This window comes from Opisthocomus hoazin, chromosome 4 (genome assembly GCF_030867145.1).
Source record: "Opisthocomus hoazin isolate bOpiHoa1 chromosome 4, bOpiHoa1.hap1, whole genome shotgun sequence".
In the NCBI taxonomy this organism is placed as follows: Eukaryota; Metazoa; Chordata; class Aves; order Opisthocomiformes; family Opisthocomidae; genus Opisthocomus; species Opisthocomus hoazin.
In genome coordinates, this window is record NC_134417.1 from 44,438,075 (window position 1) to 44,450,516 (window position 12,442).

The following is a 12,442-nucleotide window of genomic DNA, read 5'->3' on the forward strand; positions in this document are numbered from 1 at the left end:
ATTAGTATAGTTTCTTTTCTGGTTAGTGGCAATATAATCATGGTATACTTTTTCAACATAATGAGAGTGCTTTTCTCCAAAGAAGGTAAAATTGTTTTGGCATTACTTGCCCACATTACATGATGTGTGTGTACTCACAATAAAATGAACTGAAAAATAATTTCCATTATGCTTGAGGCATAGACAGTTTTTATTACTGTAGGTTTGCAGAATTACAAATATGTTTTAATTTCCACTAATAGTTGCTGACAGTCATACTAATATATCAAAGGTGGCAATGTGTAGATTCACAATGTTATTCCACTTTACATCTTAAGATATAAAATACCTTCTCGTTTTGAATATGCTGTAATTTCCACTTCTGGACTGCTAAAAGTGCTGGGAAGCTTCTAGATACAGTTTGAAATGGGTTGAGAATCTGCTACAAGTAATATATCAACTCCACACGCTATTGTTGTAAATGAAGGTAATGACAGTCTTTCTAGATATGAATCTTTTTTTCCTTCTTCTCTTGTTATAGCTATACTGTCTCCATCCAGTTTGACAGCTAGTATAAAAGGCGTAGGTACATTATTAAATTTAAGATGCTTTTACCAGACAGTGTAGGACTTGCAGTTCATTACTATTTCCTTCTCTGAAAGGTAAACTAGGCAGGTTGAAAAGAAAAAATGCACTATAGGTAAGAAGACGACTTTATTTGTTAGAGTATGTAATGAAAATAAATTTGATTTTTTTCTGTTGTACATTCTTGCAGGTAATGTACGTTCTTTACCTAGAATTTATATCATCCTTTAATGTTGAATAAAAATCTTTAGGCAGTTTTTTTTTTCAAGGCTTTTATTTCCTTATGAAAGGATGAAACACTATTTTATATCTTGTGCAAATCACTATTGTCAACATTAGAAGTAATCTGTGCACATGACAGAGCAGGAAACAGCTTGCCTTCCTCCTTTTAGGACATGTAAAATAGGTTCTTAATTATATACTCATAAATACGTTATACTATAAACATTAAATGTATTTTATGAAATTTGTGAATGTATAATTGTGCTTGTAATATAGATGATGAATCACAGCTTCCTGTTTCATAGCATCCATTGCAGAGCACACATGAAGATCTTAAGTTTGGTTAATGGCACAGACACTCTGCCATTTCAGTGTGTGATGTATACTGTGAGCTCCCATTTCCTGCACTTATATATGATTATTTAAATGTGTTCAGTGAACAGAGCGAAGTCATAGGGCAAATGTTAGACTGCGTGCTCTGTAGAGAAAAAGAGGCCATTATCTGAGTAAGTTGAATATAGGCTTGTATCTGAGAGACCATAGGCATTTAAGAATGGAGAGTATACTGTATAATGTGTGATAATTATTTAATGTTCAGGGCCTTCTGCTATAGTACCTCCATACAGTTCGATTAGTCTTTGGATTCCGGTAATTTAATTGTCATTTTCTTGTCATCAATCTACTTACAGTTACTAAAATTAACCTTTAATTGACAAATTTATCATAGTATGTGAAGATGATCAGTATAAAAATTCATACAACTTATTCTGTTTCTCTTTAACAAAGACTTAACAATTTTATCGCAAGTCAGTCAGTCACTGATCTTATGGCTTGCATTTCTTCAGACAGATCTTCTCTCGTTTAATAAACCATTTTTTTTTAAATGAAAACTTGAATTTATTGCAGTGTTGACTAGCTTTCTGGCAGTTTTTGCTAGTGCACAGGAATGGAAACAACTTTTAGTTTGAATTTTAACTTAGTTTTATCACTTTTTCATTCAAATATGAGAAAAGAGTAGGAACTGCAATATCAGAACAACTTGCTCTTCTTATCACTTCATAATAATAATAATTAGGTCTGCTAGTCCTAATATCTTGAAAGAGTGAGAAACACTAATTTCTGTTCACCAATATCAAATACTGTTCTTTGATTTCATTTTCATCGATTTTAAATTTTAAATTATTTATTTTAATGAACAACCAAAAGACCACAGAAGATGGATAATCCACCCAGTATATTTAGTGTTAATGACAGTTTTGAAAATCTTCAAATAAGTAGCAAGGCAGCCAGACAGAACTTAATACAAGTGAATATAGGAATAGTTTACTGAAGAAGTTTGATTTCCAGTTTTATTTAACAGAACATAGGATTCTGAGAGTTTTAGGACTGCATACATAAATGTATTTAGATAGTGTCATCAAAATTTACCAATTTATTAACCATGCTTTGGGAAAATAAATATTACAACTGCAAAACAAGATTAGTATTGATATTAAATCAGAGATTTCTGCTAGTTACATTATTAAAGCTGATAATTTTGAACAGCCTGCCTTGATTCTCTATAGCAGCTATACAGTTTGATTTGTATTTTCTTCATCAAGTCCTGCCTGCAAACAAACAAGCAATCGTTACTTAGGTATTATGATAATTTAATGTCCCTAGCTGGTCTGCTGGGACTATTGTCTACAGTTTGTGTTGTCACACGGCTCATCAGTTTTGTGTAGTCTAAATACTATTTGATAGTGTGTTCACCCTCAATCTAAGGAGGCAAAGTTGAGAGCTGTTAGCTAAATATGGATAATGTCTGTTAATGCCACAATGCTGAGGTACTTTTATTGGTATTGATTCCACAGTGAAAGTAGTTCTCAAAATATGTGTTTCATCACAAAAGGTAGAGTAATTCTGTACAGCTATAGAAATCAAATCTAATAAAGGAGAAAATGCTGTCATTGTGTGTTCATCATTTAGTGCAGAAATGCACTTGAACCAACTTGACTGCTACTTTCTCAAGCTGATATATTGGATGCTTTAAAACCTACCAATACATTTATTTCTTAAATATGAAAGTGAAGCTCTCTTTGGGATGGCAGGCTGCTTAAAGTTCTTGAATGACATCTGAAGAAATGTTCTGAAAGCAGTTCAAGAAAACAGTTAATGAACATAGCATTATATAAAGAAGAAAGGGGGGGGGAGGTCAAAGTTTTACTAGATCTTTTTGCTTTGATTTGAAGACTACATTTCCGGTTTCTATATGTTTTCGCTGTACAAAGATTAGATTTATGGAGCTGTTAAGGGCAGAAGGTAAAGGAAAATAAATGAAAGTTGAGGATAAAAATCTCTTTAATTTTCTGAGGAAAAAAGAGTGCTGTAGTGACGAATATATCTGTAAACTATTATAAAAAAAGTACATTTTATAACTTTTAGGACTGGAAATTGTTGTTTCTGGGGATGATTGCTAAACTCTATAAACTCCTGATTTTTTTTTTTTCCCCTACCTGATTCACCTTTGAGTTTCCTTTATGTTTTGTTTTGTTTTGGCCTGGATAAATGCCAGGTGCCCACCAAAATCGATCTATCACTCCCCCTCTCAACTGGACAGGGGAGAAGAAATATGATGAAAGGCTCGAGGGTCGAAATAAGGACAAGGAGAGATCACTCACCAATTACCATCATGGACAAAACAGACTGAACATGGGGAGAAAAGAAAATTTAGTTTATCACCAATCAAATCAGAGTAGGATAGTGAGAAATAAAACCAGATCTTAAAACACCTTCCCCTCATCTCTCCCTTCTTGCTGGGCTTAACTTCACTCCCGTTTCTCTCCCTCCTCCCTCCTCCCGAGCAGCATAGAGGGACTGGGAATGAGGGTTACAGTCAGTTCATCACATGCTGTCTCTGCTGCTCCTTCGAAGACTCCTCACATTCTGCCCCTGCTCCAGCATGAGTCCCTTCCCATGGGCTGCAGCTCTTCACAAGCTGCCCCAGTATGGGTCCTTCCCACGGGGTGCAGTCCTTCAGGAACAGGCTGCTCCAGCGTGGGTCCCCCAGACGGGGTCACAAGCCCTGCCAGCAAACCTGCTCCAGCGTGGGCTCCTCTCTCCACAGGTCCTGGCAGGAGCCTGCTCCAGCGTGGGCTCCCCATGGGGTCACAGGCTCCTTCGGGCATCCACCTGCTCTGGTGTGGGGTCCCTGCCACGGGCTACAGGTGGAGATCTGCTCCACTGTGGACCTCCATGGACTGCAGGGGCACAGCCTGCCTCACCATGGTCTTCATTACGCGTTGCAAGGGAAGGCTCTCTGCTCCGGTGTCTGGAGCACCTCCTTCCCCCCCGCGCTTCTTCACTGACCTTGGTGTCTGCAGAGTTGTTTCTCACATTGTCTCACTCCTCTCTCCTCACTGCCATTTCACTGCAGGTTTTTTTTCCTGTCCTTCTTAACTGTTATCACAGAGGCACTACCACTGTCACTGATTGGCTTGGCCTTGGCCAGCGGTGGGTCCGTCTTAGAGCCGGCTGGCACTGGCTTTATCAGACAAGGGGGAAGCTTCTCACAGAAGCCACCCCTATAGTCCCCCTGCTACCAAAACCTTGCCACGCAAACCCATAACATGCTTTTTGTAATTGTCTATGATGGGATCTTCACAGAATATTTTCTTGCAAAGTCTGTTTCACAGATTATTTGTTCACAGATTATTTGAGTTTCACAGATTATTTGAGCTTTTGAGACCTTTGTGCCAATATTTTGCTGCTTTCTGTATAGGTGCAAATGACAGTAAGTTTGGAGACTACAAAAAGTATTATGACTTGCAAAAGCATAAATTGTATTTCATACTAGCAAAGGATTTGGGAAACAATAATACTTGTTTACTGAGCAAGTGATTTTATCCATCTATGAATTTGTTAGTGTAAAAACATAGTCTGAGTAGTTTTCCAATAAAGATTGCTAGAAGATGATATCTTGCAATAGTTCTGACGTGATTTAGAAGATGCTGATAAGCATTGAGGCAGTTTCTTATATCAGGATAATATCAGGCTATTCTGATATTCTGAACTGCAAGTCAGGGATGATAATAGATTTATCTTTTGTTTTTTCATAATTATACACATTTCTACTGATCCTTTCCCAGAAAAAAGCAGGATTTTTCTCTCCTGCCCAGCATACCTCTCAGTTAAAGTGCTATTTAAGTTACGCTGGTTTTCTATGTGTTTGTTCTTTGTGGATAAAAAAATAAATTAATTTTTTAATTTTTTTGTTGGTGGATATGTAATATATATGTATTCCATCAAGAATTTAATAATGTGTTCTTATTGGGGTATATGCATAATGACAAATTTGGTACTTGCTTTGCAGTGCTCAGCAGCCAGTGTATGTGTTTTGGCATTTACATTCATTGTTTTATACAGAATGGGATTCGTTCTAAATCACAATTTTCTTCAGATTTCTGAAAAAAAACTCAGAGTAATGCTTTCTTTTTAGCTGCTTCTTGCTTAATAACTAGATGGAGCTGTGTTTTGCTAGGCCTTTTGAGGCAGTGGGAAGGGAGAGCAGGTTTTGAATGTAGAGAGCCAGGACTATTTCAGAAAAGCTTTGCCTTCGGCCAAGCACTTCTCGTGATGTGTGAGAAAACCAGTGTGGCTGTGGTGGTTTGTTCGGCCTTGGTGGTTTTTAACTTTTATTTTTCCTGTGCTACCGAAGGTAAAGAAGGAAGGCCGCGTGGTGAAGGGCTCTGGAGCGAGGGATTGCGCCAGGGAAACCTTTTCTAAGCAGCAGAACAGCCGAGACAGGCGCCCAGGGAGAGAGAGCATGTGTGCGTGTGCGTGTGTGCGTGTGTCCCAAGAACGGGAACTGCTGAGCCCTGACGAGCGAGCGGCAGCTCTGGCTCAGCGTGAGTGGGGTCAAGAGTGATGGCGGCACCCTGCCCCCTCACAAAAGCAGCCCCTGGGGAGCGTGGCGAACAGGGCTGGCAAACAGGGCGTGGCATGGCAGCAAGGGCCTGGTGCGGCAGTTTGCACAGGCAGGGCAAGCAGGCAGGGCCCCGAGGCTCGGCCAGCTCCCCGGGTAAATTCAGCCGGTGGTCATCGCTTGCTCAGTGAGGAGACATCGAGCTATGGTCTCCACTCGCCTGAAAGCCGTCACCAGGCGGAATATGGCGACCCAGACAAACAAGCGCAGAGGATGGAGCTCCACGAGAAGCAGAAGATCCCCTGCCCTCTCGCCACCAGGCAGAAGGAGAGGATCTGAGAGACGGGGGGAACGGAAACGGGTCCCTGCTTGGGGCGGCGGGCGAATCCCCTCCCGACCTGCCTCTGTACCCCAGGTGCCCTGACGCAGGAGGTGTGAGGCTCTGGAACCGAAGGACCAGGCAAATGACGAGGCAGACAAAGGCCCACGCATGGGGTTGCCCAGAGCTAGGCAGTCAGCCCCACACATCACAACTGCCTCCACGAATTAAAAAAAGAAGGGTAATTGTCATAGGTGATTCTCTTCTGAAGGGAGCAGAGGGCCCGATCTGCCGACTGAACCCATCCCACAGGGCAGTCTGCTGCCTCCCTGGGGCCCGGGTGAGAGGTATCACTAGGAAACCAGTGATATTTGTAGCATCATCAATGTCTAAGACCTAGACTCAATGACTCTGGGACAGGACTGTCACAGAGTCAGTCCTACTTTAAAATATTTTAAAACAAGTCTGTTTTTAAAAAAGTCCATTGTTCTCTACTGAAGCATAAAATAAACACATGAAATGTCTTGGTGATACTGCTGATAATATTTTTTGCTGTTTAAAGGGAAAGGGAGAGTTCGTAAGCAGAAAAATTAAATAAAATTCATGCTCCATTTGTTATACTAAAGGACATCATAATATGATGGTTGCTATTGCCTTGTTTTCTGTATAATAGTGAAATGTGCAAGAAGTATTATTATTTGCCTGAACTACTATTTTTTTCTGGTTTCCATAGGCTAAGATACTTTAGAGCAATGCTTTCTCTTTTTTTTTTAAAAAAAAAAAGCAGCGCAAGGTACACCACACTTCACATTTAAAGTAATAATTAAAAAATTGACTGTTTCCAGGGTTTAAAATTTAACGTAGTATGTGCAATATTACTGTAGCACATACACTTAAAGTACATAAAAATCACTTCAGATCTCACTTAGCATTTCATACAAAATATTGGAAATCACTGACTTTGCTGACAGTATCTGTTTACAGAGCTTATTTGCTGTATCTCATAAGGACTTTAAAAGTACTAGAATTAAATCGCCCCCAGTAGTCAAAGGAGCTACTTAAGGGACATAGGAAGTATGTTAAATCTGTATTTGCTGAAGTGTCATCTTTTCCTACTCTTGCAAGGCGTGAATGTTTTGGAGCAGGGGAACATGTAGATCCATCTTTCTTAAATTGAAGAAACAACTGGCTTCTGTACTGCTACATGTGTCGTACGTACTGGAGCACATTTGGGGTTTGGGGAGCACACCCCAGCCAGCATATAGCATGCTTTTCAATTTAACATGGGGTAGCTAGATGGTCTTTAGTTTCTTGAGTGAGTCCAGTGTTAAACGTTAAGTTGGAGTCTGTTCCATATTTTTATGGGAAAGTGATTTCTTACAAGGTCACCTGCACAAGATGAATCAAAACTTTCAATTTCCCTTCACCGCCTCAATATAAATACTATATATATCTCTCCACTTTGCAAACAGAAGCTCTTGAAGTACAGAAACTAAAATGATAGTCCAGTTCTCACGCAGTGAGTCTCCACTAAATGCAGAGATCAGGAGACAAAACTTGAAGAGTTCCTCTCTTCTGACTTAATATCTACACAAAAGACAGCATTGGGAGTTGGTTTGTTCTTTTGGTAACCTGATGGTGAGAAGAACTTTTAGATCTTCTGACAGAAACATGGGAACAGCAAGTAGGCTGTTTTTTTTCCTGGCAGATCTACTGCTGTTGTCCTGAGGGAAGGGGAGGAACAGATAGCTGACAATTTGCCACCTAGGTATTTCCTTATTACATTTTTCTCCACGTTGCATATATAATCTGTTTTGTAATTTTTTTCTTGCCATGGTTACTAAATTCTTTGCAAATGGCTCTTTAACTTAAATGAAGAGTATATCAGCAAGATAGCACTTCAGATAGAGCTTGTTACCTTTAAACGTACATTTTCCTTGAGAAAAGATTATATGTGGTGTTCAATGATTTATTTTTTATTTTAGGCAATTGTACTCCTAACTGAACTCATCAGAGAGAACTTCAGAAATAGCAAATTGAAACAATGCCTTCTACCAGCACTTGGAGAGCTGCTTTACCTCATAGCCAGCGAGGTAAGTCTGTCAAGTAATCCTTACAACTTTAACAAATGTGAAAAAAATTTCCCATGGAAAAGTAGACAAAAAAAGCGAATTACTTTGTCATTTGTATCCTCAACAATTTCTTGTCCTCGTATGTTCTGTGATACTTTTTCTACTTTAAGAAATACGTTAATCCAATCATGTACTTCATCTAAGATTAATTAAATTGCATTCTTTGAGTATAGAATTTTAACTTCATGAAACAACTTAATCACCATAATGACTGCTGGCCTCCAAGGGGCAGATCTAAGGGTTAGAACATCTTAGCTAGAGGCTTTGAATAAATAAGATGTATCAGGACAGTCTATGATATCAATAAATTAATGTATCCACTTCATATTTATTCTTATCCTGTCATGGTTGGATTGACGATGCTGTGGAAAGTGAAATTGAATGATCCTGACTATTATCAAATGGTATTACAGTGATTCCTGACTAGAACTGATTTAAGCATTCAGTCTAGAAATAGTAGATTGATGTTAAAAATAAACAGACGTTATTTGTAGAAAAGAAATGCTGTCAATAGTAGGAACTGAAGATGACAGCTCCTTTAAACCCTTACCTTTCTTTTTCCTTATTCAAAGAGTAAAATAGTTTCTTGTTAGAAACGAAGGTGACTCCGTATTATCTGCATCACCTAATTGCTCTGAATGTTACTGTGTTAGTTAACAGTCAGTGAGGTCACTTGATAAAGGAGTGAAAGTACCAAATGGATCTCTGTTTTGGCTTACTATACTTATGGCTTTGTGCTGAACTTACGTATTTTATTGTCCTCATCCTCTAGCTCCTTTGCACATTCCACAAGATGTAGTGGTTGCATTTTTTTTTTTTTGTAGATTAGCAAGCATTGCCCTTTTTTGGTTAGACAATTGCCAAAATATGAAACACAGTGTCACAGAACTTGTTTTTACACTGAGATATTATGTTATGCAAAATACATCCACCGTCACAGTTTATTTTTATATGTTTTAATACTTTCTCAGTTTTCCTTGGGGAAAAAAATTTGTACTTAGTGTCATTAGATAGCAAACTACATATTTTTAACCACTAAGAAAACCAAATAAACTTAGAACTCCAACTTGAAATTTTTATTTGGCAAGAGTATTTTGCACTGCTGGATTTTATTTTGAACCAGTGATGAGTGGAGTCCCTCAGGGGTCCATACTGGGACCGGTGCTGTTCAATATATTTATCAATGACATGGACAGCGACATCGAGTGTACCCTCAGCAAGTTTGCAGATGACACCAAGCTGAGTGTTACGGTTGAGACACCAGAAGGACAGGATGCCATCCAGAGGGACCTGGACAAGCTGGAGAGGTGGGCCTGTGTGAACCTGATGAGGTTCAACACGGCCAAGTGCAAGGTCCTACACCTGAGTCGGGGTAATCCCCGCTATCAATACAGGCTGGGGGATGAAAGGATCGAGAGCAGCCCTGCTGAGAGGGACTTGGGGGTACTGATAGACGAAAGGCTGGACATGAGCCAGCAATGTGCGCTGGCAGCCCAGAGGGCCAACAGTGTCCTGGGCTGCATCAGGAGAAGCGTGGCCAGCAGGTCGAGAGGTGATTCTGCCCCTCTACTCTGCTCTGGTGAGACCTCACCTGGAGTACTGCGTTCAGCTCTGGAGCCCTCAGCACAAGAAGGACATGGACCTGTTGGAGCGGGTCCAAAGGAGGGCTACAAAAATGATCCGAGGGCTGGAGCACCTCTCCTATGAGGACAGGCTGAGAGAGTTGGGCTTGTTCAACCTGGAGAAGAGAAGGCTGTGGGGAGACCTGCTTGCAGCCTTTCAGTACTTAAAGGGAGCCTATAGGAAAGATGGGGACAATCTTTTTAGTAGAGACAGCAGTGACAGGACGAGGGGTAATGGTTTTAAACTAAAACAGGGTAGGTTCAGGCTGGATATAAGGAAGAAATTCTTCACATTGAGGGTAGTGAAACACTGGAACGGGTTGCCCAGAGAGGTAGTGGAGGCCCCATCCCTGGAAACATTCAAGACCAGGTTGGACAGGGCTCTGAGCAACCTGATCTAGTTAGCGGTGTCCCTGCTCGCTGCGGGGGGGTTGGACTAGATGACCTCTAGGGGTCCCTTCCAACCCAAAACTTTCTATGCTTCTATGATTCTATGGTTGAAACAAATATGTTTACGCTGGCTCTGTAGCAGCAAAATGATTTGCGTGCACTGACCCTAATAGATTTTTTTGTTTGTTTGTTTTCTTCTGAAAATGTGATCTGACAAGTTTTTGAGTCTACATGTATTTATCAACTTCGCAATGTTTGAAGCATGATAACTTGTATTTAAATGGCAACTCTGTTGTGTTTCAGGAAGATCTATAGTAATGGGTTGCATTGCTTCGAGTTATAACTAGGAAACTATTAGGAAATAGGAAGAAATATTTGAAACTACCCATGAACTCAAGGCACTGTGTCTTGGTAAAACTTCAAAAATATCAGTGTGATTTGTATACTTGGAGACACTAACTTCTAAAACATTTTTTTTAAGAAAAGCTATGTATAAAGTTTTCTATTTTTCTGTTCTGTACCTACTTAACCTCAGAATACTGTAGTGTTGTAGGCATTTTGTTGCTCATTAAACTGCAGAAGAGTAATATTGAATGACCTTGCCAAGATCACGTATCAAGTCAGTGGGAGTATAATAAGATGAAATAAGCAAGTTTATTCCAAATTTATCTTTAAACAGCAAAGCTTTATGCCTTGACTAACTTAAGGAAACAAAAAATCATAACTGCATCTAATTCATTAAGAACTGTACACAAATTTTTTTTCTTTTTTTTCTTGTTTTCTTTCATTTTGCTGTTTAGCCTGCTTGATTGTTTTATCAAGCTGCTAAATATTTATCATTTAAACATTAAGGTTTTGGGGACATGGCTGATTTTATTGATTTATTTATTCCTTCTGGGGTTTTGCTAAGTGTTTCTAGGTCCAAGCACAATATTAATATTAAATAATGATTAAGTTTATTTCTTTTTCATATGAACATTTGGTAAATCATAAATTATCAAACACTTAAAATCAAATTCAGCTGTCTACATGCAGTGGGATTCATTAGATTAAATACAGGATCACTGGTTGCACTTCTGTGGTTTAGAAAATACTGGGGAAGAAGTCTGGATAATTCTCTGCAATCCTAAACTCTGATTCACACTCCCTCGCTGTATTTTTCTTCCAAAGAGAAGCCAAGAGCAATTCACAAGTAGCATGAGTAGACCCCAGGGAGGACATTCTGTTACTCTTGAGTGAATTGCCTTGAGGGAAAACTTTCAAGTTCTATGTAATTTTTCTACTCTTCTTGTGCTGTTTGTGTTATTAGGGTGTAGAACCTAAAATTTCATCAAAATCAACATGGGTTGTGAGCATGAAGTAGGAAGATTCCCCAGTGTTTGGTGATATATTTAAATTTATTAAATGTCAAATTGTATAGCTGTGTTTAGGTAATTAAGAATGGTGCTAAGTTTCAACACAAGTTTTGCCTTTTTTTATTTCTAACTAGAGACTAAACCTTGCAGAAAGTCATTAATCAGTCTGAAGAATGGAAGAATTAATAATGTTTCAGGACTGCACCATTTCTTAAAGGATTTTTTTTTATAGTACGCTTAATATATATGCTTACAGAAAAACTTGACAGAATTTCTGGTTAAATTAGATTAATAAAAGGAGAAACAGACCCATGCCACTTCCAACATAGGCTGTCATTTTAACTCTGTCTTTACTCCTCATCTTGTCCTGCCTTTTTCCAGGTGGAGAAGATTCCACTTTTGACTGTTAGAAAGTAACCTACAATTTTTCTTTGAAACTTGGGCTGCATTTTCTTAAACTTACACACTAAGACTTGGAAGGCAAACTGTGATTAGATGTCAACATGTTGTTAGTCAGATAAGATGAAGGAGGTGGAATGTAGTAGATCTAATGTCTCTGTTGGATGTCAAACCACTTGTATTATTATTGTCTGTAAATTACTTCCAATGAAAACAGTTCCATACCTCCTAATACAAAGTTAACAGAAATAAAGCTTGAAAAATTGGGAGACTTAACAAGCTTATTTTCTCTATTGATACATGTTGCAAATAAAATTTTGATTTATTTTTCAATAAAGAAGGAAAATGAATTTTCCTAGGTAGTTCAGTAATAGTCTTCCCTGCTAATGTGCCATGCTTTAATTTAATTATCACATCATATATGTTGAATTAGTATAGGCCACTTAGAAACCAGGAAATTCAGAAAGTATCATTTGTTTCTGCATTGTTACCCCCCCCTTGCCCATCCTATGCCTTTATTATAAACAGTTAATTAG

At 38.8% G+C, this 12,442-nt stretch overlaps 1 protein-coding gene across 2 annotated transcripts in view; it reads left to right on the forward strand.

Moving 5' to 3' along the window:
* Nucleotides 1-12,442, forward strand: part of ULK4 (unc-51 like kinase 4) — a 276,626-nt gene that overhangs the window by 55,470 nt on the left and 208,714 nt on the right. For both annotated transcript variants that reach the window (XM_075418820.1, XM_075418821.1), the window contains exon 18: nucleotides 7,994-8,101. In XM_075418820.1, the coding sequence (XP_075274935.1) occupies nucleotides 7,994-8,101 (108 nt within the window). The remainder of the gene's footprint in view (nucleotides 1-7,993; nucleotides 8,102-12,442) is intronic.